The sequence below is a fragment of the Dunckerocampus dactyliophorus genome, chromosome 8, assembly GCF_027744805.1.
Source record: "Dunckerocampus dactyliophorus isolate RoL2022-P2 chromosome 8, RoL_Ddac_1.1, whole genome shotgun sequence".
In the NCBI taxonomy this organism is placed as follows: domain Eukaryota; kingdom Metazoa; phylum Chordata; class Actinopteri; order Syngnathiformes; family Syngnathidae; genus Dunckerocampus; species Dunckerocampus dactyliophorus.
The window spans coordinates 1,603,452-1,630,830 of NC_072826.1; the positions used below are offsets into that span (position 1 = coordinate 1,603,452).

General features: G+C 43.2%; 3 protein-coding genes across 5 annotated transcripts; 1 reads left to right on the top strand and 2 right to left on the bottom strand.

Moving 5' to 3' along the window:
* Nucleotides 1–262: 262 nt before the first annotated feature.
* ghrh (growth hormone releasing hormone) lies at nt 263–3,436 on the top strand. Of its 2 annotated transcripts, XM_054785364.1 has the most exons (6): nt 263–606; nt 689–795; nt 1,190–1,288; nt 2,559–2,663; nt 2,790–2,915; nt 2,988–3,436. In XM_054785364.1, exons 2-5 carry the CDS (start codon nt 719–721, stop codon nt 2,893–2,895), a joined length of 387 nt encoding a protein of 128 aa, XP_054641339.1. In that variant the 5' UTR covers nt 263–606; nt 689–718; the 3' UTR covers nt 2,896–2,915; nt 2,988–3,436. The 2 variants fall into 2 exon arrangements, with proteins under 2 accessions (XP_054641339.1, XP_054641340.1); XM_054785365.1 differs by having other exon boundaries at nt 526–795.
* Nucleotides 3,437–4,807: 1,371 nt separating this feature from the next.
* rpn2 (ribophorin II) lies at nt 4,808–16,976 on the bottom strand. 2 transcript variants are annotated; one of them, XM_054785362.1, is made up of 18 exons: nt 16,903–16,976; nt 16,431–16,621; nt 16,225–16,320; nt 15,468–15,643; nt 15,294–15,369; nt 15,065–15,199; nt 13,423–13,599; nt 13,202–13,320; nt 11,555–11,660; nt 10,048–10,139; nt 9,850–9,964; nt 9,568–9,759; nt 9,410–9,496; nt 9,223–9,318; nt 8,683–8,758; nt 6,982–7,111; nt 6,449–6,545; nt 4,808–5,366 (listed from the first exon to the last, which is right to left on the bottom strand). In XM_054785362.1, the coding sequence occupies exons 1-17, from the start codon at nt 16,913–16,915 to the stop codon at nt 6,494–6,496; spliced, it is 1,929 nt and encodes a 642-aa protein (XP_054641337.1). In that variant the 5' UTR covers nt 16,916–16,976; the 3' UTR covers nt 4,808–5,366; nt 6,449–6,493. The 2 variants fall into 2 exon arrangements, with proteins under 2 accessions (XP_054641337.1, XP_054641338.1); XM_054785363.1 differs by lacking the exon at nt 6,449–6,545.
* A 145-nt stretch (nt 16,977–17,121) lies between these two features.
* On the bottom strand, nt 17,122–26,562 carry mybl2b (v-myb avian myeloblastosis viral oncogene homolog-like 2b). The gene is made up of 15 exons (XM_054784753.1): nt 26,325–26,562; nt 25,838–25,934; nt 25,694–25,765; nt 25,499–25,591; nt 24,687–24,907; nt 24,456–24,585; nt 24,310–24,369; nt 22,818–23,030; nt 21,627–21,899; nt 21,407–21,549; nt 21,231–21,330; nt 20,316–20,426; nt 19,234–19,344; nt 19,035–19,163; nt 17,122–18,140 (listed from the first exon to the last, which is right to left on the bottom strand). Exons 1-15 carry the CDS (start codon nt 26,342–26,344, stop codon nt 18,012–18,014), a joined length of 1,902 nt encoding a protein of 633 aa, XP_054640728.1. The 5' UTR covers nt 26,345–26,562; the 3' UTR covers nt 17,122–18,011.
* Between the last annotated feature and the right edge of the window lie 817 nt (nt 26,563–27,379).

Consider the following 27,379-nt stretch of genomic DNA (forward strand, 5'->3'; position numbering starts at 1 on the left):
TTTGGAATTAAAATTTATTATTTTAAGGTTATGTACTTGCAACATATACTTAATGTGTTAACAGTCATAACGTCTACTCCATGAGATCTCTCATGTCGACTAGAACAGTATTTTTTCAAATGTATTAAAATATATTGTGTCGTATATGTAAATTGATAAATAAAAATACTAAACTGTGTATGCATGTGCAATAGATGTTGATATTATTTCACTCTCTGTGTTTACATTTTGAAGACAGCAAGTGAATGTTGTCTCTGGCCTGACTTGATGTCCCCAAATACAGTATCATTGTATTCTGTCCTTTGCACCATTAGCACCCACATACAACGTGTTGGGTTATTTCTACTTTTGTAATATAAATTTATCTAAAAAAAAAAAAAAAAGAAAAAACATTGACATTGAGAGGGTGAGCAAGCAAACTTCAGGAGAAGGTGTGATCCTTTGCGATGTGGGAGTGACTGGAAGGTTGAGTATAAAGTGACCATGGATGCAGGGAGAACAATGGGCGGCGTTCCAGTAGTTTGTGGCTGTGAGAGATGATGAGAGCGGGCAGCACAGCATAAAGAGGAACTACAAGGATCACACACTATACTGTACTTCCAGCAGGTAAGTCAGTGTGTGCCTCATGTTGTATTTTTCCAGCTGTATCTGGTAGAGGTGAGTGAGGTTCTCTCATGTCATTTTGCAGCTGTCCATTGGTCAATAAGACAAGCTTAGGATGGAGAAATCTGCACTGCTGCTGTGTTACTGCCTGGTCATGTCCACATCAGGATCCCCGCTATTCCCATCCATCAGGTAAGAGCTGCCGTGATGAAGTACACTATACTTAAAAGGTGTGCATTTTAATTTTGGGGTGAGAAGTCATTCTCTCTCCTGTTAAGCTTTCCAATCAAAAGATGTAATTAAGCGCAAGATGCAGTGCTTGGTAAGAGGCTTTCAATTGTTATGCTAAATAGGGGCACCTTAGCACCTTCATCTCGCTATTAGGGGGTCAAAGAAGCAGAGTGTGTGTGTGTTTGATGGTTTTGTTGGATTATGGAACTCTGAAGTCTAAATGAATAGAATAACATCTAGGTTTTATAATTGTAGATGTTTTTTTAAATGGAAAAAAGTCAAGTATAGAGCGTGACGGAGTTGGACCGGTAAATGGAATGCAACATTTCTTTTGTTTATTGGGGGCATTCGTCAGGTTTGGCCAGAGGGACACGTCCATCCTGATGACATCTTCTCTAAAGAATCCAGAGCAGCTTGAAGACACAAGTTCTTCCCAAGAAAGAGCAGAGTTACGGTCAGTATGCTGTTCTCATAGACTGCAGAGTTTATGATGCAAACTTTTTCCACTTTTGCTTGCCCCACCGCGTCTATTCTGCTGTATTACTGCAATTCGTATGACTTTGTGGACTATTTCCAGTCAAGGTTGCTGCTGTCATTACTCGCAAGAGGAGCGATAGCAATAATGAAAAAAACATTGTATTCTTCTCCATTACTGCAATTTCTATAACCTTTTGGATTATTTCCTTATGATTGATGATGATATGATTTATTTTGTATAGTACAAGGTTGCCGGTGTCATTACTTTACTTACAAGGGGGGGTGATCACATTCATGAAAATACTCATTCTATTCTGCTGTGTTACTGCAATTTGTATGACTTTGTGGACTATTTCCAGTCTTATTTGGAGTCATTCTGATTTATTTATTTGTTATTTTATTTATTTTGTGCAAGGTTGCTGCAGTCTTACTGGTAATTACTTGCAAGAGGGGCAATCACGTTAACTGTAACTTCTATGACTTCATAGACTATTTCCGGTCTTAGTCTGAGTCGTTCTGATTCTATATTTTGCGCATGGTTGCTGCTTTCATTGGTGGTAATTAACGTGGAAAAGGGGGCAATCGCATTAATGGAAAGACACATTCTATGTTGCTGTATTACTGTAATTTCTATGACTTCATAGACTATTTCCAGTCTTATCTGGGGTCGTTGTGATTATTTATTTTGTGCAAGGTTGCTGCTGTCCTGAGTGGTGATTACTTGCAAGAGGGGCAATCACGTCAACAAAAAGACTCTCTCTTCTGCTGTATTACTGTCATTTCTATGACTTTGTGGACCGTTTCCAGTTTTATCTGGAGTAGTTTTGATCATTTTGTACAAGGCTGCTGCTGTCATTAATTACTTGCAAAAAGGGTGATTGCATTAATTTCATGACACGTTCTATACTGCAAAATCTATAACGTTTTGGACTATTTCCAGTCTTATTTGGAGACATTAATTCTTTTGTATAGTACAAGGTCACCATTGTCATTAACTACTTGCAAGACAGGGGATCGCATGAATTAAATTACACATTCTATTCCGCTGTATTACTACAAGTTGTGACTATAATATTTTCGGTATTAACGTGTGCATTTGATCTTCATTTGACCTCTCAAACAGTGAGTTTTTGTGTTGAATCTCATTTGATTGTGCAGGTAATGAAGACTCAAAAGTGACTCATAAGCACAGAAATCATTTTAGAATCACGAATAGAATCTAAAATGTTCATTTAAATTCATTTCAGCTTGGCCCGCCACGCTGACGCCATCTTTACAAACAGTTATAGGAAAGTGTTGGGCCAAATCTCTGCCAGGAAGTTCCTCCAGACCATCATGGGCAAACGTCTCGAGTAGGTATCACCAAATTAATAAAATCCTTCCCATGTGCGCAAGTCCAGTCGGAGGAACTTATTGTTCCCCGGACGTGGCTGCAGCACAATGGACCCGGAATCATCAAGCGTTCTTTTCCCCCCCAGAGATGGAAGTGAGAGTTATATGAAACGCCAGTCAGATGTCTATGAAGGAACGTATAATGAAGATCTGACGTCCATCCGGAGCGATCAGAGGTACATGGGGACTTGATGACATGCAGCGAGGCTCAGGTAAACACCGCAAGCTAATACTCACAGGAAGCTTTGAACAGCATCTCGCTTTTCTTTCTTTGTTCCCTGCAGACGGAAGCAGACACACTGTGTGCTCCTTTTCAAAACCATCCCAGCTTGTTGTCCCTGACAAAAAATATTTTTCTTTTTCATTGAAGAACTGAACAAAACATCCACAATTAACAATACATGTATTGTCATTTCTGTATGTTTGTTGTACTTGTTTTTTTTTTGGTCAAATTGTGGACTATTGGCTTCAAGTGTAAACATTTGCAGGCATAATAAGAATAAAAATAGTCAGACAGGGTTATTCAAACTTGTTCCTTCGTGGGGCTTATTCATGTTCTTTTTATTACACATGCAGTCATCAATCCAAAGTAGTCTTACACAACAAGCACCGTAAAACTAATGCTGCAAATGCAAAAAAAAAATAAAAATCTACGACGGAGTATTAGGGCCGCATTGGAAAAGAAATATTAGCTTACGACAATAAAGTCGTAAATTTATGAGAAAAAAGTCCTGCATTTACGGGAAAAAAAAAGTAATATTACGACAGTATAGTCGTAATATTCGGTGTCATACGTGGAACATAGCTCTTCAGTAAGGAAGGAAACTTGACTCTTAAAGAGTAGCTTCAGGCAAGCTTTTATTTATACGTGTCAGCAAAAACAGAGCAGTTGAGCACAGACAGATTACCATGTCTAGCTAGCCGTAGTCAAGAGAGACGTCGCATGGAGTGGGTTTGTCCACTTCTGCTGTACGTCAACGTCACCGCCATATTGGATGTGTCAAGGCTGCGCTGTAAATGTACTTTCATAAAGCGCCTTTCTACAAAGAGATGTAAGTTAATTCCTCTCGTTTATACATTCACACACGCACTAATATACTTGGGGAACAGTTAGGCACCAAAAACAATATATTTGAGCTTCTCAAATTTGACACATCCAATATGGCGGCGACGTTGACGTAGGGCGATCGATGCAGACATATATATGTAGACGCCGCATCGAGCGCTGCGCCGTACGTCAACGTCGCCGCCATATTGGATGAGTCAAGGCTGCGCTGTAAATAAATACAAGTCAGTGTACTTATGCCTGTTACGACTAGTATTAAAATAATCAGGGATTTCCAAAATAAATCGTAAATTTACCAGAAAAACTCGTAATATTACAAAAATGAAGTCGTAAATTCACGAGAAAACTACGTTACAGGCATTGCCTGAGAAAGCTATGAAAAGGGGAGACTTATGTGACCTTTGGCCTTGTCAAAAGGTATAACTATCATAAATTTAAGACTTCATTCTTGTAAATCTCTCAAATTTCTTGTAAATTTACAACTTTTTTTTTCTATTCCTGTAATCTGAGATTTTTTTTCCCCCAATGTGGCCGTAATATTCTGTCGTACATTGCTAAAACTGCATGAGAGAAATGCTGCAAGCTCATGAAACAAAAAAAAAAAAAAAAAAAAAAAAAGTGTGCCAAGCCACCAGGGGCCCCAGACCTGAGGGACGTCCCTCTTTTATGTCACATGCGCTAACGAACTGGCACCCCTGGTACCCTGGCTAACTTCTGCATTGGTCCGTTAACTTGCAGCATTTTTGGAGTATTTACACTAAACTTAGTATAGTTCCTCACTGAGATCCACTAGCATTTTAAAAGAACTTTAAATTAGCAGAATAGGGGCCCTTTAATGCAGAAATGCCACGTTTTACAAAATGATTTACGTTGTTGTGGTATAGAAACGCAAAACCTGAAAACTTCAAATGCCTTTCAAACAATTTCAAATCCATTTTATATTTTTACAGAATTTCTTGCTACTTGCAGTCAGTCTGCTGCACACTCGTGTACCAAACCAAAAAAAGGTACTCTTGGTGAGACAAAAACTTCCATACACACCTCCAATTCTTTATTTAATCTTTTTAATTAGAAAAAAACATATCTTGAAATTGCCCGTGTGTTAACAATTTGTTGGGGCTGCAAACATTCCGTATTAAATGTGAAACCACTTGTGCATTTCCACATCAAACTCAAAACAGGCAGTGGTGGCTCAAGTATGTGATTTGAAAATCTGCAGTGAGGTGAACTGAGCAGAGAGGGAGAACTCAGAGGAATGTACAAAAAAATAAAAATAAAAATCCGGGACTTAAATTCTGTCAAGAAACCACAATAAAAAAAAAGAAGAAAGCACACTGAGACAACAGTGGCATGTTTTACCACAAGTCCAATAATCTCACAGGAAGATGAAGTGCAACGATCAGTAGCCTTGCAGCACTCATGGAGGGGTCACATGGAACATGGGGACATTTTCTGGATTTCCTTTCATTCGGCAAGGCTCAAATTCTTCCACTGTCATGCCGTGTAAATGTCTGATTTGATGTATCGGGGCTTGTCAACATATCAGCTCCTTCCGTGTATTTTTTTTCCCATTTCGTTGGCTTATTTTTTCTCAATTCTGTGGGGGGGCAGAAAGAGCATATATTATTGCTTTCATCCTCCTCATCTTGACTTAGCGAGAACATCCACGATGTGCAGATGCTACATGCATTAAAATGTGTAGCAGGTAATGTTACTTGGGTGAGGGTGGGGCTGGGGGGACGTACAATAAATAACCATGGGTGATAGGCCTGTCACAAAAACAAATTTTGCTGGTCGTTGATAATCGATATATTTTGTTGAGACCATTTTTTCCATTCATTATGTGACATAAAATGTATGCTATACAACCGTATTGAATGGTTGCATTTCTTTTGCCATGTAGCTAGCGGCACTGTGAGTGCGCACCATTTTGTTTATATTTAGATTGCCGACCAAACGCCACCCTGCTTCCTTGCCATTGCTTTCGAACAAAAGTGACATATCGGTTCGTTGGTGTTCCTGCGCTCACCTTGTTCATTCTGTTTAAAACCGAAATATCTCCACACTGGGTGCTGTCGGCTGTGGCATTCGCCTCAGAAACCATCGCTTTGGTGCCTTCATTCATGTTAGCGTATGCTGGCTCATGAGGCTAACTGCTAGCACTCTGTATCCACTCAGTAGTAGCCCCGCCTCCACAAAGAGGCTGAATGAGATGAGGGCCCACTTTCTCCATTCATTCCACTATAGAACCAATGCGCACAGACAGATGCAGAGTGAACCCCTCCTGTCATCCAGCCTGTGTGGCTCAGAGAGACGAGGAGATGGAACACACGCATACACGCACATGTCCATTTATCCAGGGCGGCATGATTATCAACTTGTTTTTTTTTTTTTTAGCATTCGATGAATCAATTTATGATTGTGACAGGCCTAATATCTAATATCTAAACAATCCCACCATATGCTCAGATGTGGAAAATGGCATCAGCTCGAGTGGAAACCAATGGAGGGATTAATGCAAAATGATTATGGTGGGGATGAAAGCAAGGCAAACCAGCGTCGTCGGCGCCCACAGGAGGGGGTTCAGTTGGGATGAGTGATCACCACACAGGCATGCATGCATGCTGCCAGCCTAGACAGAGATGCACTTGGGGGTACAGCCTAGGAGGAAGCCCTTACTTCAGCCTGGGAGCACAAGCAGCTCCTTTGTTACAAACAGGTGATTTATCGGAGGCTCCTATACTTTGCCAACCTACTACTTTGCTCGGCCGCAATCCTGAAAGAGGAGTAAAAAAGACAGCGCCGTGTAGAAGGGAGAGAGATTGACAGGAAATAGAGACGTCCTCACTGAGTCATCATTAATTGTGGGTTGCTACTTGTATAATGAAAAGCGGCGTGTTGAACAACAAGAGGTAAAAATGAGACAAACAACGTCTTGAGGCGGTAACACAAGTGCCACATGGCTTATTGGACACTTAAGAGGGCTCGACAAGAAATTGCCCACTTGCAGCATCTCTCGTGCAGTCGTGCTTTTCCCACTAGAGAGCTCGGCACTGATATCAGAGCGACATGGAGAGGCACTTTTCTTTCTATTTTCAACCAGCAAACAATCGAGAGGCCTCCAGAGCACCCAAGTAGCGAACATCTGAAAGCGTCTGATTCCTCTCAAGGACTAAGAAGTCTTTTGCGCCAGGTGCCATCAGCGCACGTACCTCTTCACTGCCTTCTGAGCCAGCATGCGGTTCCCGGCCAGGAATGTTACACCCCCGATAATCGCCAGGTACTTAAGAGTCTGGAACATGTTCAAGTGGGTCCAGTAGACGTACATCAGTCCCAGCATGGCTGGAAAAAAAACAAGAGCAAAAAACAGAATGAGTATCAAATGGGCATTCTTTTATGGGTTACTATTTAAAAAGGCAACAACATTCATTCTTCTTGCTGTGAATTATGGAAATCAGGGGTGACCAACCCCTCAATCGCAAGCTACTAGTCAATATTTGGGACTTTGCCGGACGATCGCGAGAATATTAGAAAAAAATATATATATTAGTACGTCAGTGCCCTCCCCTCGCGAAGAGTGAGCAACTAGATCTTGCGCAGGTTCACGGCCGATCTTGGTCTCAAAAAAGGTTGGTGAGCACTGACGTAAATATGAACTCATTCAATCCCAGCCATTTTTTCAAAAGAAAGACAACGCCCCCTCCAGTGGCGGCCATTTTAGACAATTTTGACTGATCTTTCAAGGCACACAGAATATTGTGTTCTACGGCTTTATCAACATGGACCCTACCAAAAGAAACAAGACACCCCCTACTTTCATCAGTTTGTTTCTACCTTTTCAGCAGTAGAACATCGGAAAGTTTCAGGAAAATATCAGTTACTAACTTAAAATTTTTTTTTGGAGAAAACCAGCTTTTTGTGAAAAGATACATTTCAAGCATAACTTTCACTTGGATACGAATATTTTTTGCTTTTCGTGACAGCTCAAATATCAAACACTTCCTTCCACTTCCTCTTTGCTGTCATGTGTGTTTTCCAACCCATCTTCTATGTCGCTTATCGTCATTAGGCTCGCAGATATGCTGGAGCCTATCCCAGCTGACTTCGGGCGAGAGGCGGGCTACACCCTGGACTGGTTGCCAGCCCATCGCAGGCATAAACAAGCATTCACACTCACATTAATACCTATGGACAAATTAGAGTCGCTGATTAACCTAACCGGTTTCCTCCTAATGTGGGAGGAAACCGGAGTACCCGGAGAAAACACACGCACGGGGAGAACATGCAAACTCCATGTAGAGATGCCCAACTCATCCAGATCTTCCCCATCTCCTGACTTTGTGGCCAACATGCTGACGACCAGGCCCCCGTCACTTACGGTTTTGTTTTTTTTCCATTCAAATTCACATTCCGAGCTCTTATCAAACGCACTTCTGCCACCTTGTGGCCGTTTTTATGGCTTAAAACTGTTCTAAAAATGGCATCAATTAGTGTTAAGTTGCGTCATCACCTCTTTATAGGTATTTGGGATCGGGCGTTGGGGACTGTAAAAACATAAATGCGTCTTTGGTATAGAAGAGTTACAATTCCACATTGCAAAGTAGTCATGCATGGTCAAAGATGACCACAATGTATCCCACCAGGAATCAGCATTTTCCAATACACACGTGGCTCAAAGCACACAGCACTGATTATTAACCTATTTTGAAAAACGGCAATAAGAGTGAAGCCGTGAAATTGGAAGTGGCGAGGGACGACTGCGCTGCTTTTGACCCATGTTGCTGCCGCTACTATTCCCCATTGCTGCTCGCTGTAGCAACTAGAGTTAATTAGGATTCACAAATGGGCTCGGACTGCCCCCTGCATGAAAAAGAAACAAGTCACTTTTTGATAAAATACGTTGAAAGGCTAACCTGCATGCCCCATATGGAAAAGAATGGTGCTGGGAGAAAAGCTCAAGTTGGAAATGTTGGCTCCGAGCTTAATCCACTGCAAAGGGAGAAAGGAAAAAAAAAAAAAAAAGATGTCATCCCTGACGCAAACAAAGCAGTACAGAATGTGTTTACCATCTTACACGCCAAACAAGGAGCTCATTCTAACAAGATCTATTTGGGAAAACTAAAAGTGTACACCAGGGATATCCGGCTGTATCTTGAATATCGGATAATATCGGCTTCCTCCACGAGTTCGGGACCTTTATTGGATTAGGGACCCGACTCGCTGAGGTTTGTTGCAAAAGCCAAAAATATTGTTGGCCATGCTGTGTAATAAAAAAAGTAAATTCAGCAATACTTCGGTTGCGGACAGCCCTACTGTACACTACAGTCTTCATTGAGATGATAAATAATCACACATTTTAAGAATTTTTAAAAGTTCCCCCTGAGGAATGATGACTACAACACTGATTTAGCCATTTGTCACATGAGAGTAAAATGAAAGATGTCCATTCTTACCAGGATGAGCAGAAGCAGCAAGGGAGAAAGGACAAGTGCAGTGAAGGTGTTGGAAACAACAGTTGGGGGCTTCTTCTCTGGTTCCCTGAATAAGTGCTGCAGAGGTGGGATCAGTCAAGAGTCAAGCTGGGATCCAAAACAACTGGACGTGACTGGTTTCACCTGGTTAGCAGTACACGAGCTTTACCTGGATCTCTGGTTTGGGTACGTAGAGACTCTTTGGCTGAATAGCAGCGGGGGCATCGTCGTCCACAAACTTCAGCACAACATCAGCCTTTCAACAGATTGATGGTGAATGTCAAAAAGACGGATGATGGCAATGCTGACACCTTGCTCAACACGTACCACATTCCACAAGATGGGGTTCTCCAAGGTGGCGTCTCCAACAATCAGATTGAGGGAATAGGTGCCGGAGATTGAGTCAAACTCTGATTTGAGTTTTGCCGTGTCCAACTCAAACTTATACACGCTCTTGTCAGGCTCAGCAACAAAAACAACCTCCTGGCCGGTTTTCTGATTGTGCAGCCGAACGAAGGTCTGTTACAGAGAGAATGAATGGCAAGGCATTTATACATCAAGCTGCCAGTTTGATGCCGACACGTTCAGGTCCAAATCCCGGTTACAGACCTGGTGGGGGGCGAGTTCAACTCCAGTGTTGACATCAACCAGTTGAAAGGACATAGCAAAGTTCTGGTGGCTGTCTGCTGTGAATGGGCTCTTGGCCTTGGAGGGATAGTTGACCCTGGATCATTTGAAACCATCATTTAATCTTTCGGGGTCGTAAATAGGCAGACAGTCAAAGGTGCGGCCGTCGTGAGTCCTAACCTGGTGGTCTTGGTGCCGATGCTCTGGTCCTTGTCTACCACAGAGAGGTCCATGTTGGTGATGGACACCTCGGTGGACACTTTCATTTTGAGCTGCAGAACGTGTGGATAATTTGTTGGTCAACATTTATAAATCACCACCGTTTGTCTAGGTTTTACCGTAAACGTACAATAAAACACACCCATTCCCAGTAGGGGCTGATTAAAGGCGTACTCACGCTAAGGCATCAGTGCTCGACTTGGCCGTGCTTCCCCCTCTCACTCACACTGAGCATTCCAGCCACAGCCCATTGTTTTTCCCATCACTTCTACACGGCTGTTTGACTACAATTTCTTTATATTTCTGATTATTTCCAGTCTTATTTCTACAGTAGTCATTTTTATTATTCCTACTAGAGTTGCACGACATCTTTTTTCAAACCAATCCCGATAACTTTGTTTCTCGAGACCGATATGATAGATAACCGATAACTTGTTTTAGATCTACTTTTGTAAAATTTTGATTTAACTGTAGTTTGTGCACACAGAAGGACCGGAACAAATAAGGATGTGACCAACTGTGCCTGTTGATTTGTCCTAATCAGATATGACATTACTGCTAGCGCATCACTACTATCAGGAGAACCAGCGTATAGAGCGGAGGGAGTCACCTGCTGTAGCCCAGCAAGGTGCACTGTATTCGGCCACACGCTCCGAGCAGCCATTGTGATGCCACGGAGGTCTCTGGCAAACCTTTTGCGCTTTTCAAACACCACGCTGGTGTTTCAGGTGGCTGATAAGTTTTTTTTGTGTTATCATAAATAACCTGCAAGGAGCGATCGCATTGCAGTCATTCCAGCACACGCATATCGTGCCAGGGACCTAGACTACCACTTCCAATCGTGCTAAAGGAGGGATCAAACTTGCCAAAAAAGTACTGACTTAATGTTTGAAGTACAACTGACCAAGTCTGAGTATGCATTAAAAGCGTGAAGAACTACCAAACCATCAAGACTTCAATTACTATTAGGGGTACACAAAATGTTTGTTGAACAAATATGACTATTTCTGTAAATGTACTTTAAGTCTCCTTCACAGCATATATTCATTCATGACCTCAAGACAGGATAAAATGCTTGAGAAAGTTGAATCAAATACAACAGTGCATAGAGGGTCCATTTCGTCAGAAAGACTAAAGGGATAGTGACCTGCAAAATGGCAGCTCCCAGGTGTTTACACCAGCATGGCTGTAAAGTCCATCTTAAGAATGAATGAAACAATATAATTTTCCTTTTTCGCATGTTCTGAACTACATTCACATGGTTGTAAGCATTAGTGTAAAATAAATAAAGTTCCCTTTCAGGCAGCTTGATGGTATCAGGGTTTCATCGTTTCAACTATAAAGCCTTGAAGCTGCGGGTCTGACTGGTTATTTCAACATTTGTGAAATGATCCGAAAATACGGGCCTGGATTTGGGCCTCAGGAACGGTTAGATGTCTTATGTAAATGTTAGCAGATAGAAACTCACCTCAACACGGTTGGCAATCAATCGGCTGTCTCCAGTCACAGAAACAATAAACTGGTAATATCCACTGGCTGGCTGCTGGGACATGAAGTTCAGTTCAAAGACACCGCTGAAAAACAAGGGGGGAGGTGTACCATGTATTGTCAGCCAAAAAATGCTGCTGACACAACCCACCACAAATAACAATAGGAATCATTTTTAAGAATTTGCAATCAAGTAAAAGTCATGTTCAGATGAAGTTTGATTTGATCAAGTTACGTTTTAGAATATACACGAATATATATTCCATTATACACGAGGTCCCAACTTATGAACACCCGACTAGCAAACACTCGCGGATACGAACACAAGCAGACTGGTCTATATTTTATTTTATTTTATTTTGCCTTGTAGTCAGTCGCTCAATCAGTATTTATACTGCTACTGTACATGCTTGACCAGTAGAGGGCACTGTGACACTGCTAATGCAGCCTTAGAGCTAATGAGACCAACAGAGGAAGAGTTAGACACTGGGGAGATACAGTGTAAAGCTAAATGGAAAGTTAAATCGTACAACCCGGACAGAGCGTGTGATTAAAGTTTATGAAGAGTTAATAGGCCTGCTTAATTCTACACCACCCACAGAACACTACCTCTTTTAGAAGAGTCTAACGACGACTTGTCCTTTTTTTCCCCCCAATATCTCCTCCTCCAAAACGACGTATGCTCGGCAACTCCTCTTTAAAGGTAAATAACATTTATCATTACGTATGACTATATCACTTTTGTTTTTTTCATTAATTATCCTCGTTTAATATTACTACTGCATCCAAACTCATATTTACATACATACACATATACTGTATATGTATACACGTACATGTAGTACCTATATCATTGGTAATATTATCTTTTCCCCTACTTAAGAACGATTCAACATAAGAACGGTCGTCTGGAACCAATTGTGTTCGTTAGTTGGGGACTTTGTGCACCTCCCGCCCATTTAATGTGCGATATGGCGCCGTACCACAACACAAGTCTGGTTGCAGTGTACATGCTGATGCGTGAAATGGCGTAGTGTGATTGGTGGATGAGCAGGACGTATGGCTGTTGCTGGAGCTGAGAGCTATGAAAGTGTGTGCAAGACCTAGAACACAACTAGAAAAGCACTCTTGAGATCGCAGACCTCAGTCAAGCACCACAGTTCCCCCCCATAGTGTGATTTACACCACAAATATTCGTCCTACGTTTATTTTATCTACATATTTAGATTCCTTGACTATGAAAACATACCATGGAAAGATTTGAATGACTTCAAGAATGCTAACATGCTAATGTTAGGCAAAATGGCTCCCTGGATGGTAAAGATTGCGGGGCCTGCATTAAAACGACTGAATAGGCTTATTGTATTAACATGACAGCATGCGGTTTCTATCGTGACACATTGTGTGCGGAGGAGTGATTCCATTCAGTACTTTATTTTGACTCCATGGACTAATTTAGAGTCTCTCACACTTCATATTGTACAAGTTAGTGAAATGATAGTGTGGGGGAGTGTAATATAGTCAGCTAGACTGCACATGTACATGTATGAGTGTGCGTTTTTGTGCCCCCCACCCCCCAAACTAGAGGAAACATGGAGACTAATTATAGTCCTCCAATGACACATACTCGCTGAGTGTGAACGGTGCTTGGCCAAGTATCATGGTCTTGGAGGCGATAGAATAGACAGATTCCACTTGCACGTTGGCTGAGGCCAGAGGCTGAGACATGACGTCTGTCACAAGGAGCTGTGAATCAAGAGGTAGAAACAGAATGCCTAACTGAGGTGATTGGACAGATGTGATACATGTTCATCAAAATCAAGTGTTCCTTCCAGTCGTCGTTGGTACCTGCAGAGTTGGCTGGCTGTGTGACACTGTGGCCGGGCCGTGAGTGTTGACCACAACTGGAACGTGGAAGCGGTTGTTGGAGAGAGTCGCGGCAGCACTCGCCACGCTGAAGGCCTCAGCCAGAGAGTCCCAGGATTTCTTGCTGAAAATTGAGTTCACCAGCTGAATGACTTGGTCCTGTGAGAGAGAGAGGGAAAAAAAAGCATTTTAATAACAAACTAAGTGACGCAATTCCACTTCTAGCGGCGTATGATTTCTGCAATAATGGAATCTCAAAGACAACTGCAGAATTGGCCAACAAAAATGGAATCTACTATTAAACACGTGGGCCTGTCACAATAACAAATTTTGGTGGTTGATAACTGCTGCAAATTGTCGTCGACAATCGATTTTATCGACAACATTTTTTGAGACCATTTTTTCCATTGTCATGAGAGGTGTCATTCACATTTGAACCACTAGATGGTACTCAAGTATAGTGTACGGTGTACCTGTGTGAGACATGCGCTTGACACAGAAGTTGCCTTTATGTATATTTTTGCATTTTAGCCAGCGACTTGGTCTGTGAACCTGCACCATTTTGCAGTGTTTTGTTTACATTTGCCCACCAAACACTTCAGTAAGCGTCGACTGTCGGGACGAAGGCTCTGCTGCCCAACACCTCCATCTGTAGTTTTTTTTTCCCCCAGTTGAGAAAACTGTCCGTGTCAGTCGTCGGTGTTCATGTGCTCACCGTGTTCTGTTTAAAAGTGAAATATTCCCACACTGGGCCTGTCGGCCGTGGCATTTGCTTGGCTTCTGCGCCTTCATTCATTTTAGTATATGCTGCCTCACGCAGCTAACTGCTAAATCCTCTGTATCCACTCACTGGTAGCCCCGCCGCCACAGAGGCTGAGCGAGATGAGAGCCCACTCTTTCCGTTCATTCCACGATAGAACCAATGCGCACGGACAGATGCAGAGTGAACCCCTCCTGTCATCCAGCCTGTGTGACTCAGAGGGACGAGTTTATGTTGGGAAGCATTTCCTTGGTGGACCGCTCAGTCGTGGTGGAATCTTGTCACAAAGACCAGCCTGCCTCCCCCCTTTACACCGTGTTGTGTTTGCAAAGACGCGTTTTACGATGCCCGCTGACGTTGTGCAAGTTCTGAGTGAAATCACGCCGAGTGGCACGTTTGTTCTTGCTCCCAGCTCATCTAAACCGCCAACAGACTAAACACACCAATCACACTTCCGGCCTTCAAAATGAGAGTGCTGTTCAGTAATTGTATAAACAAAATAAGGGTGTCATAAAAATAGCTTAACATTAATAACAGCAATTGGAATTGTATTGGTGACTAGTTTACGCCTTTGACCGCAAGCACGGCATTACAGTTTGTTGAGGCTGACATGCCATTAGAAAAGTTAGCCATGCTCCATCCATTTGTGAAATACTGTGTAAAATTGGCCAATGAAATTTTGCATCAATAAATGTAATTAACATATTTTATTTGCTGTGACAGAAGTACACACCCTATGCTGGTAACGTAAGTATAGAAGGTAAAAACACTGAATTCAAAAAATTAAAAACAGAAGAAACGAAATTTGGGAAGAAATTAAAACAGATTTCATAGGGCACTACTCTTAAAAAGAATAAATCATACCTCTTTGAGGGGGGGCTCCATATCAACATGATCCGACAGGGAATAAGCAGCAGTCACAAACATGGCAGTGGCCTCCAGTCCCTCTTCAAATTGGAGGTAGACACCACCAAGATCATCTAAACGTGCCGTCAGATCCTGTGAATAAAACCAGCAAACAGCGGCCTCATGTGGAGGGCTGACAAGGACAAGTGCTGCGGCAGCGCCACCTGGCGGAAGTTTAACCACTCACCTCGATTTCCTCAAGTATTCCTCCGAGCTCCGCCTGCCGGGAAAGGCGGGTGGCTGTTTGCAGAGCTGAGGTAATGCTGTCCAAAAGGTAACGTGTAAAACATTCAACTAATTTGGCCTCCATATAGCACACAAATCCCCCCCCCCCCAGCCCCCCCCCCACCACCAAACTTACGCCATCACATTGTCCTCCTTGTTGATGCGAGCTGTAAGTGCACCTACGACCTCCTGAGAGGTCAGAGGAAGACCCAGAGAGCTGAGCGCGCTCACAGCCCTGTGGATCTGAGTCATGGTGGAGTCTTCGCTGACGGCGGCCAGGAGGATGTCGCGAGTTTCATTGGACACGGGGATCTAAGCGGTAAAGAAAAGTCAACATGCTTGTGCCTTGGAGACTGTGTGTCTGTCAGCAGTCTAACTATGACGGCTGTCAGTCACTCTTGGTTTTGCATGAAACTGAATCTGTCCTACCGGTGTGCAGGAGTGGTGTAAAGCACTTTGCTAAAACACTGCCTGACATCTACACTGATGATCAAAATCTTAAAACCAGTTGAAACTGTGCAACGTGCATTTTGCTCTTGTGGGTCTTAGGAAGATCGTAACGGTCAAAAGATCAGGAGGTCATGGCAGTGTGAACGCCTGAAAGAAAATGGCATGGCATCTGTATTTTTGTGCAGATTTTGGCTTTTGATCAGCTGACAGACACCCTATTCACATTAAATCCTTATCGCCTGCTCGCAAGTTTGTGTCTTCTGCTGCCATTTCTTCTTTGTGTATTTTGAAGCTCTACGTAGGACTGAATGCAACTGGCTGAAAATTCTTTTTTTTTTTTTTTTTTTTTTTTTTTAGCAGTGCACATTAATTATCGGGAGGGAATTATGATGTCATACTGATCAATCCGACGAGACGAATTATTTGTGGGACCATTTGCATACCTCACACCCAGATACGGCTTGGCTGGTCTCCACAGCAAAAAAGAGCGAGTCAACACTGGTGGGATCAAACTGGGATTTCAGGAACTGGCATAATTCCTGGTTGTTTACAAAGAAATCACTCAATTTTAATAACACTGAACACAAAGAGAAATGTTCAAGACGGCTGTCCTTTGAATAGGAGAGAATAACGAGAACGCTTTACACACCTTGTGATCAGGAACAGTGGCTCCGAGTTTGGTGAGGCCAAGAACAGAGTAGTATGCTGATTCCAGGTCAGTGAAGGGCTGGCTGAGGAGGTTTTGAAGGCGGGCAACGTCACTGAGGGAAAGATAGTGTGCCGGTGCGAGAGTCTGAGCTCCAGTCAGAGCCGCGCTGAGGAGGACCAACCCGAGCAGCGCTGTGGACAGAAGGAAATACTAAGAATAATCTCTACAGATATGTAATGTTTCAGTTGTCATTTTAGACACACAATACCGGCTTTCATGTCTGACGTTGGCTACACAGCAAGCTAGCTAACGACAGCAGTACGCGAAACAAGAAGCTACAACCGCCAAAAAAATACTTTCCCATACATTCTCGAAAGGCGACGCGATGTTGCATACTTAATACAATCGACATGACATGCATATGGACAAACGTGCACAGCTTTATAGCGAAAACCGAGTTTCATTCACTTACTGAACCGTTCCATGTCTGGCAGTCTAATGCAGCGTCACCAAAACGGACGAGTACTTCCGGTGCAGAGCCCACCTACCAGCAAAGATGTAACATCCGGTTTGGCATTTCACAATAATAGCACACCTCACACGTTAAGATGTGTGAACCAAAATAAAAGACCTTTTTTTTTTAGATGCAATAAAATTTTATTTAAAGACGTTTAACACAATGCAATGGACCATTAATGTAGATGAAGCGCGGTGCTATGGCCAACTTGGAAGAATAACCTGAAAAAACTTAACTAAACGTATTCATAAAAGTTATGGACTATACTTATCTGATAAGTTGTTGATTCCACTCATTTCAACATCTCTATTTGGATATCAAACATTTACATAAGTCTTATAAACGTGCTTAAACATGTTCCTACTCTGGCTGCAAAGAGCATGTATTTAAGGCCTAGGCTGAGAGACACACTTTAAAGTAAATTTTAAAAAAATCCCACAAATTGAATATTTACAATGTACATGACACAGTTAACCTTGTCTATCAATTTGAAACATTCTATGCAGACCTGACTTCAGACCCCAGTCGTTGCCAACCACTGTTTGATGGTTCTGAGGTCATTTCAATTGTTGGTAGTTTCAGTGTCATGACCTTGGATATTTTCCAAAACAATGTTCATGTAACATTTTTTTTAATTCTCACCCCTCCCCATTGCTAAATATGCTTAAATTTACACCGCATACAAAATCGCAACAGATTTTTGGATGTTAAGCAAGCTATGTATAGTTTGTACAAGGATTAAAAAAACAAATGCAATGTAAAAAAACATTTTCATTGATTGCAAAAGTAGACAGCGATGATTTCTTTTGCTGAGTTTCAAGTCTCTTATTGCTTGACTGTCGATGTCGATGAATTATCTTGTTTTCAGGCCTTAAAGAGGCCTTTGGAATTAGACAAAATCTAAAAGCGTATTTCAACGTGTCACTGCTGAGGTTGCTGATTTAGGGTACACTGTTCAAACATGTTATTACATTTACAAGGCCCTTCTTCACAACGAGGTACAACAGCAAACAACAGAACTACGTTGTGTTTGTGTGACGAGCTGGTACAAAGGTGGGAGTGGTCTAAGTCAACACCAGAGCTCTGTTGGGAGCGTGGGATTTTAGGGAGCGAAGGTAGCGCCTTGCTTTCTCTGTCATGATGAGCTGGTCTTTAGTTTGCCCACACACAACTGTCTCCCATTCCTTGGACATCTGATGAGAAAGAAGAGATAGCTCATTAGCATTAGGCCTCAGGAGAAAACGATGTGAAATAGTTGATGAATGAACAAAAGACACAGGCGGTCCTTGTGTTACAATGTTTCGTGGGTACGTACGTACGCACTCTCGTAAATCATGAGTGCAAAACGGGGAACAAAAGTGCATGTGGCAGGAGAATGCGTAGACATGTGACGCTACACTGAGAAAGGACGCCAATTTCATTCTTTTCAGTTAACTTGTTTCCCTTCAATAGTGTTTCCCCAAACGTGAGGCTGACTATTCCGATTGGGGCGTGTCAAAGAAAAGGAAAGTGAAAAGCTCCCTGTACTTTGCTGTGGTTTGTTGGGGGAGCAGCGCCAGCAAAAAGGACATGAACCGGATGGACAAACTGATCCGGAAAGCCGAACAAGCTGTCGGCACTCCGTTGGAGGCGTTTGCAACAGTGAGAGGCAGGAGGACACTGGACAAACCTCCCGTCAATGGGTGGCACGGACCGCAGAGCTGTGATTGGCCAGTTACTTTTTTTTCCCCCCCAAGTACATAATATCTGTGTTTTCCCCTCCGGTGAAAGTGCTTATTTTGGCAAATATGCCAAAACGAAAGAGTCCTCCGCCTCCACTTGCTCAAGATTGTATCCTTGAACATGTGGAAGGATTTGCTCCTATGAAATGGACAGTGATGGCTAAGCAGCGTAGTGGTCTCATTACTGATACGTCTTCATCCCAGTAAGTCCGTCTCCCCCTCCCTAGCAATGCCCCTTCCAGTGACGACAGCATGAGTGACTTAGATGTTAGGTTCCGACTAACACGACAATTCGACTTACATCGAACGGAAATCCTTCGTAGGCCGAGGACCGCCTGTGTACACTTTTCGAAAGATGGGACTTACCGGAGCTGGAGGCATTACACTAGGAAATATCGTGCTGTCACACGGACCCAAAAGGAAACCCTGATCCAAAATATTTTCACGGCTTTTACTGCAAACCGAGGAGCTGATATGAACCATCACAGGTTCTTCCTGTGAGCAAAACAAACAAGGAATCAATTATGTTTATCAAGTGTCAAAATAATATTTCTTACAGTGTTACCTTGATGCTGCAATATTTGGCTTCGTTCTTAGATTTGCGTTTGGATGTGGGCATCACTTGGCAGTCATCTAGGGCCAATGACTTGCGCACTTTCTTCACAGGAGGTCGATGCTGTGAAGAAAACGAGCATGTCTCCAGTCAAAATGGGTCATGAAGTTGTCTGTGTGTGACACGCTACATAGGCCTGTCACGACAACAAACATTTGCTGGTCGATAATTGTGCTACAAATTATCGTCGATAACCAATATCATCGACATTTTTTGAGACCATTTTTTCATTATAATTATTGGCTTCAAAGGCAGCAGCTGTGCCTTTACACCACCAGGGATTGACAGGGGAGTACCGTAAAGCACCGTGTATAAACCGTACCCGTATATTAACCGCACCCCCATTTTCAGGCTCACGGCGGGGGGAAAATTTTTTTTAGTTCATAAATGCTTGCCAACTCTTTCATCTCAAATCAACATGCGTAAAGGTACTAAGCAATTTCAAAAAGAAGAATAAAGAAGAAATCTGAACTTCGGCATCTAGATCTTTAATATTATGGCTAAGCATAAGATAATAACAAATCGGCTGTCTGTAAAAATACAGACAGCCGTCAGATAAGTTAGTTGCATACACAAGCATTTTCAGCAACTGTACAGCAGAGTGTGCTAAAGTCAAAGCAACTGTCTGACCCACAAACGGCTATTCTAAAATGGTCTTCTTGTCAATTTCTGTGTCTGGTCACAGACCTGTCATCGTGTATAAACCGCACCCCGATTTTTTGCTTCTTACCAGTGGAAAAAAAGTGTGGTTTATACACGGTGCTTTACGGTAGGTGAATTCCTCCATTTTATTCTCTTTCTGCCGCGTGCTGCAATTATGGCAACTCTATGCCTCATAGCAGCAATATGCATCCATTGCACATTTGCAGAAAAATGAGCCCCTTTGCACAAAATGGGGCCCGCCATCTTTTCTGCGGGAGGGGTGGCTCTGTCCCTACCAACTTCAAATATTTAAAACTAAAAGGGAGACATGGCATTCGATGGTCAGTCATGATAACATAAATGACAACGTAGCAGATGACTGTCAAACTTACCATCGCCTTGCGTCTTTGCTCAGGAAGAGTTGGAAGTTGGACTGTCAAGTCCATCCCTACGTCTCGTAGGATGACTTCATTTATGTCATCCTCAAGGTTCGGAGTCTGCGGCTGCAAAAACAGAAAAAATATATACTGTATATATATATTATATGAATCAAGTGCAGCCAGCATCTACATTTCCACTGATAGTAACAAGTAGGGGGAGTCACGAGACACTCAGTTTATGGGACAAGACGACACACAACATTGGGTCTACGAGATGAGATTACTTCTAAGAAAAGTGCAATGAAAATATATATATGGCGATTGGCTGGCGACCAGTCCAGGGTGTACCCCGCCTCTCGCCCGAAGTCAGCTGAGATAGGCTCCAGCATACCCCCGTGACCCTAATGAGGAGAAGCGGTATAGAATATAGTATTGCAATCTACTAATTTAATTTCTACTACGGTACACTCTTCTGCACTCTGTGTGTATACTAGCGGCCCCACCTCCACCCATCGAGACAAAGAGACTATATGACTCGCAAAAGGGCTCACTCCGTCCATGCCGTTGTTCCATGGAACAAACGTGCCGAGGTGCTGACACCAATGCACAGAGTGAATCCTCCTCCTGCCTGTTAGGAGGCGGGAGACGAGTAGAACAAGACACGCGTGCACATGGCAACGTACTGAGGAGTTGTCCACTTCATTTTCATTTACAGTGCGATTAATTCATTTATTTATTAATTACTGTCCCAGGCCAGGTGCCCCCCAAATCTTGACATGTTTTAATCTTGTGAGCTCTTGTGGCAACCCTAGCTAACATGCTGTCTTTACATGCCAAGAAAGTAGTCATTCATGGAAATGTCTTTGAAAAGGTTGATGTTGGCATTCAGGTCATGTAAAGCTAACTAGCGCCTACAATGAAGCTTACCAGAGGCTGCAGAGGGCCATACTTCTCCATGGCATTTTTGAATGGTGTTGGAGTACGCGGCATTGTGCAGAGCTCGGACTTGTGGTTGGGTGTAACAAACCTACATGAAGACAAACCATCGAGACTTGACACTCAGTTCAGCATTGGCCATCAGATAGGAGTTCGAGAGCACCTACACCGAGTTTTCCTTCTGAGTGATGGGGGTCTTGTCTCGCTGTAGAGGGGTGGTAACGATGGCCTTCTGGCTGCACACTGGCGTGGATGTGAGCGATGGGTTCTCCAGGTCATGAGTATCCTGCTTGGTCCACATGTTCAAGAACTGTAATGATATTGAGAAGGTGAGAAATTGCGTCGTCCCTTAGAAGTGGTGACATCAACGCTTAAAAAGAGGACTACTTGAGAAGGTGAAAAGGGTAGAATTTTCACTGGCGTGCTCTTAGGTGTCATTGCACTATTGGCATCGGGAGACAAGGCCACGTGTCTGCGACTTCTGTGACTCAGGATAGAAGGGGGAGTGACCCCGCCAGGGGAGATAGGTATAAGTTCTCCTTTGCTTCCTTTGCTCAACTCCTGCAGGGCGCTGCCCTCGAGACGGAACTGGTGGCGCTCTGGGCTTGGGCTTTCTTCAGGCAAGTCAAAGGCTTCTAGGTTACACCAGCCATCGAGATCCTGCAGGAAGAAAAGAAGCATCTTAGGGCGTAGTCACAGCTACTCATAATAGGCATAATTCCCCCCACCCTCCCTGGCCTGCGCTCACACCCATCATTCAGGCTTCGGCCCGTTTGCACACGGCCGTGTTACTCGCCAATACTCACTTTTTGGCTGATACTGAACCGATAGCTGATATCAATATGGAATCAGGACACCTTTAGCCAGGTGTGATCACATTACAGTCATTCTATGACTTGGCTACGTGCGTGTGCATGACCAATCGTATTATGCCCTGGCTCTCCTTTAGCAATGGCCTAGTTTGAGTACAACCTTAGTTGCCGGAAAAGTCTATCTAATTTGGTATTTTAAGGTTATCAAATCATCTCCATCCATTTTCTTCCGCTTATCCGGGTCAGGGTCGCGGGGGCAGCAGTCTCTGTTGCGAAGTCCAGACTTCGCAGTCTCCAGCCATCTCTTCCAGTTCCACCGGGAGGACACCAAGGTGTTCCCAGGCCAGCTGTGAGACATAATCCCTCCAGCGTGTCGTAGGTCTGCCCCGGGGCAGGGCGTGCCCGGAACACCTCACCAGGGAGGTGTCCGGACTAGATGCCGGAGCCACAAAAATGAATCTTTTAATTATATTAAAGTGTTCATAAACAAATAAATACAATGCCATGAACGTCTTAGGCCACGATAGATGCAACTTATAGACCACATATGACAAGAATATCAAGACTGAAAGTGTCAAAAAAAGTGTCTTATTTGGGTTGGTTGTCCCGTGAGCCACCCCTTTACAACGTTTCATGGGAAGTGGTTCAATATGTTTTGAATCTGTCCTACTACTATTAACCATTTTCCGACGTATGTCAACAGGAATGTCTGTTCTGCGTAAAAGGGAGATAAAACATAAAAAATATGCATACTGATTATTCTTACCCCATCTACCATGTCGAGGACCTCCCTCAGTGGCCCGGTGGGGGAAAGAAAGCCAGAGTTGTCCGCCACCCAGCTGGTAGAATTCATCTCTCCCATGTTGTCCGCTTCAGACATGAGACTTGAACTATCCTTTGGGGAGGGGACTGCAGGGGAACGGCCTGCCTCATCAATCAGGTCACCATTGACAGCGGCTGAGTCTGACGTTCCCTGCGACTGTTGGCAGACGTAGACATCGATATAACTTATTGTACATTTCACACATATGCAACTACAGTTGTTTAACTCTACCAATGACGGATGTTAAAGGAACACTGCCCATCATCCACAATCCTTATGTGAGACATGAACACACGTCTTTCTCTTTTCACTGCGTTCTAAAGATATAAAACAGCTCAAGAGTGGCAGCTAAGAATGCACGTAATGGGATGCACCAATTCTGCCTACAAGACCTTCTGAAAGAACCTCCAAAAAGCACCCACAACACTCCTTTTACATAATGTGACCTGCATATTAACCAAGCCACAGTGACATTGTTATTAACATTGTTACACCAAAGAACTACTTACACCTTGCCACAACACACCCTAGCTTCGCCACACACTCGCTCACAGCGCGTCAGGCTACTACAGAAAGGTAACACTACATGGAGCTTCCGCCATTGCGGCGGTTTTTGTTTTTGAGTTTGGAAACGTCAATGCTCAGTGTAGCGTTCCTTTCTATGTTGCTATGTGAAGTCAATGCGCCCAGGAAGGAAGTTCCGGTAATGTCTTTTCATGGTCTTGCGCCAACGTACATCTCTGACATGTCAGAGCCACAAAAACCATCTCGGGCTCTGAGAAGCTCGGGGAGTGGTCTCCTGCGGGTGACCAGAGTCAGGACTAAACACGGTCGGGCTGCGTTTCAGTTTTATGCTGCCAAAATCTGGAACAGTCTTCCAGAAGATGTGCAACAATCCTCAACTTTGGCAATGTTCAAATCCGGGCTGAAAACACTTCTATTCAACTGTGCATTTCACAGCTCAAAGCATTTTATCCGCATTTGTCATTTTTAATTTTTTTATGGAATTTTACGGCATGACTTTAGAATGATTTTATGTTTTATGAAGCCATTTTCTTCTTTTCTGTAAAGCACTTACAATTACCTTGTGCATTGGTTGAGTTCTACAAATAAACATGCTTTGCGTAATGCTTAAAATGACCAAAATATGGGAAAATACCGTAAGTATGACATGTTATCACAAATGTACCTGTTACTACATGGTCACAGCATGGATAGAAAACCATAAAACCTTGTTGGAGGGGTTTCTAGGCAGAATAGGTGTGTCCCATGTCCCATTAATTACCTGCCTCTTTTTAGCTGTTTTTATATCTTTGGAACGCACAGAAAAGAGAAAGACGTGTGTTCAGGTCCCACATAAGGACTGTGGACGATGGGCAAAATTTTAACAAAAAAAAAAGGACATTTTCCTTTAACTGTGTGAATAGTTGCTTACTGAGGGATGCATCTCCTGCCCTGGGTCGGGATCAGCGACCTCTTGATAACAATTGGGCATCTGCGTGGTCAGGGTGCAGATATAGAAACATGTGTACAACAGTGCAAAAACAGAGGCATGCATTCATTTCAGACATGACAGCCCACCTGGACATCTTTAACACGAGCTAACAGTTCCTCAACCTCGCTCAGCGTAACATCCTCCCGCGTGTAGAAGCCCATTTCTACCTTGCGCTTAATGGTTGAATTCCAGTGATTCTTCACCGCATTATCAGTCCTGTTTGATAATGTGTCCAAGGTAAGAAGGTAAGAGCGCCTTTCCACACATAAAACCAGAGCAATCATTTCAAAGCCAGCCCCCTTTTATGGCACATTTACCTTCCCGGCAGCAGCTTTGCAATCTCAGCCCAGCGGTTTCCGAGCAGGCAGTGAGCCTTATAGATGATGAGGTCCTCCTCGGCCGTCCACGAAGACTTCTTCACACTGGGGTTGAGGTGGTTGTGCCAGCGTTCTCTGCACTGCTTACCAAGCCTTCCCTTCAGATGCTTGGCAACCACTGCCCATTGTTTGTTTCCATAGACATTCACAAGCTCGATGACCTGAGGGATGGTAGGGCAAATTCACATCATAATAAAAGTATTTTGGAACATACATCAGTTTGTTGACATCGTGGCTGTTGATGCACTGCACTGCTGATTGCGATGTCATACAACTTCATGTCAAAAAATCCAAACTATCCCTTCACAGTGTGGAGTGCGTCTTGCTGTCATCAGCGTTTCCTACACATTCATTTATTTCCCTCCACGCTCAGGATGTCTCTTTTAGAACAATTTTAGGACATGAAAACGGCCACAAGGTGGCAGAAGTGCATTTGGTAAGAGCTCGGCCGGGTCATTTCAGTGGAAGGATCACACATGACAGGAAAGAGGAAGCGAGAGAGTGTGGAGGAGCGTAGCGTGCAGAAGGTTAAGCATTGTAGCAAAATTTTAACCCTTAGTTCAGTTGCAAATGTTAAAATTGATTTGATGTCAAACAACCCCTTCTTTGTGTTGTTTATGCTGTTTTCTCCTAATATTTTGATGTTCTTCTAGCAAAATTACTGCTTTTTCTTCCATATTTACTGGGGTTTTTTTTGTGCCGAGGCCCATTGAAAAACAGCTACAGGCCGCAAATGGACCCCCCCACCATACCTTGTCGTCTTCTTCTTTCGTCCATGGACCTTTTATCAAGTCGGGATCCAAAACTTTAAACCAGCGGTGCTGACATTGGTGTTCAGTGCGATTCTAAACAAAAAAGAAACGCCATCAAACATGCATGGGATTTCTACACACATTCAACCCTATGGGGTGCAACAGTGTTCATAAAAGACATTGTTTTCAACTCACTGGTATGTGCATGGCTACGTTTCTCCAGTCTTTCTGTCCCAGTTTTTGAACGTGTGCCTTCAGGCTGTCATCCTGTCGGAGATGGAAACGTCTTTAAACGAGATGTGAACGAGTTAAGAGAATGTGACGGTCGTGTCAGGTCACCTCCTCTTGTGTCCACTTTACTTTCACCTTGCCCCCCTCCCTCTGCTCTGCTACATCCGAGTCAGTGTCAGGATGCATGGTGTCCTCCCCATCCTCGCTGAGTGATAAACGACATCCACACAGTTGATGAGTTTCAGGTATCGACAAAAGTAAAACCCAGCTTGGTTTGTTTATTCATTTGGGATTTATTGCTGGCGGTTAAATCACGAACCAAGCGGCTGCTTGTCAAGTACAGGACGTTTGAGTACGAATTTGATGTTTTTAAAACATGTGAAATCACTCGGGAGTACAAGGGTTGTTCCGGAAAAGGGCGGTTGGTATCCACAAGAGTCAATGAGGTCAAACGTTCTCTTTAATGTCAACATTTCACGTTAGACAATCAGGTGTCTTACGTACAGCATCGAAACGGACGCTTTCAACGAGCTGGATGTCAAATAAGTGGTGTCGATTATCCAGTCAATTCGGTTAACAAAGATTAGCAACTTACCCGCGCGACCGCCAGGACATGTTCCACCCGTTTTTCTGTTGCTTACGACCAGATGTCTTGTCCCGCTGCCCCTGTACGACATGTACATCAATGTTGTTTTTTTGTTGTTTTTCTTCGGCTGTCTGTCGCGTCTGTGTGGGTTTTGGAGGCTCTGTGATGTTTTGAGGAACGGCTAACGCACCGATCCAACTGTAGCTGCGCGCCCGTCTGTCCGCGCTCTTGGATTCCTATCTCGCGCTCTTCCTGTTCCCTGAAAGCGAGCGAGTGACGTAGTTGCGCAGTACGTATGTGCGTAGAGAACAGCGCTGAGCAATGAAAACCTTATACGGGTAGAGCGCCGGGTTTCGACGTAGTGGTCAAACTGGTGAATTACGCCACTTCAGGGGTGTCCAAAGTTTTTCCCACCCAATTCTTCTGACTGAAAACCAAAGGGTGATGGGGAGCCACTGTTATACATTCATATATACAGGTGCTCCTCAATAAATTAGAATATGACCATAAAGTTTATTTATTTCGGTCATCTTATTCAAAAAGTGAAACTTGTACACATTCATTACACACACACACTGATATATTACTATGTTGACTGACTTAAATTATGAAGCATGATTCAGCACATACATGTGTTTATATCGGAAGCACGCTGCTCAGCTACTAATTGTTCTAATAGACGATCCAAAAGCAGTGGCAGAGCTAATGTAATTTATCAAGCAGGGTAAGTTACTTTTTTGAAAAACCTACAAATATTTGAAAGAATTTGAATTTAGCTTTGGAACGTCATGGCATTTTTGGAGATGGTTCAGGAGATTAGGCTGAGGGCTGAGCTTGTGACTTGCAATTCTCCACCAAAACGATTGAAGGCAGCTCTTGATGACTAGCTTTTAACTTCCTGTGTAGTAGTAGTGAAAAATGGCAACTTAGGCAACATGCAGATGCTTGATATTGATATCCGTGCATAATAATGCGGCACATTTTGCTGTCTGTGATGGTAATGGTGTTGTAACGTTTGAAATAATAGTTAGATTGCCTGTTACTTTCAAAATTTATTTTTCTCT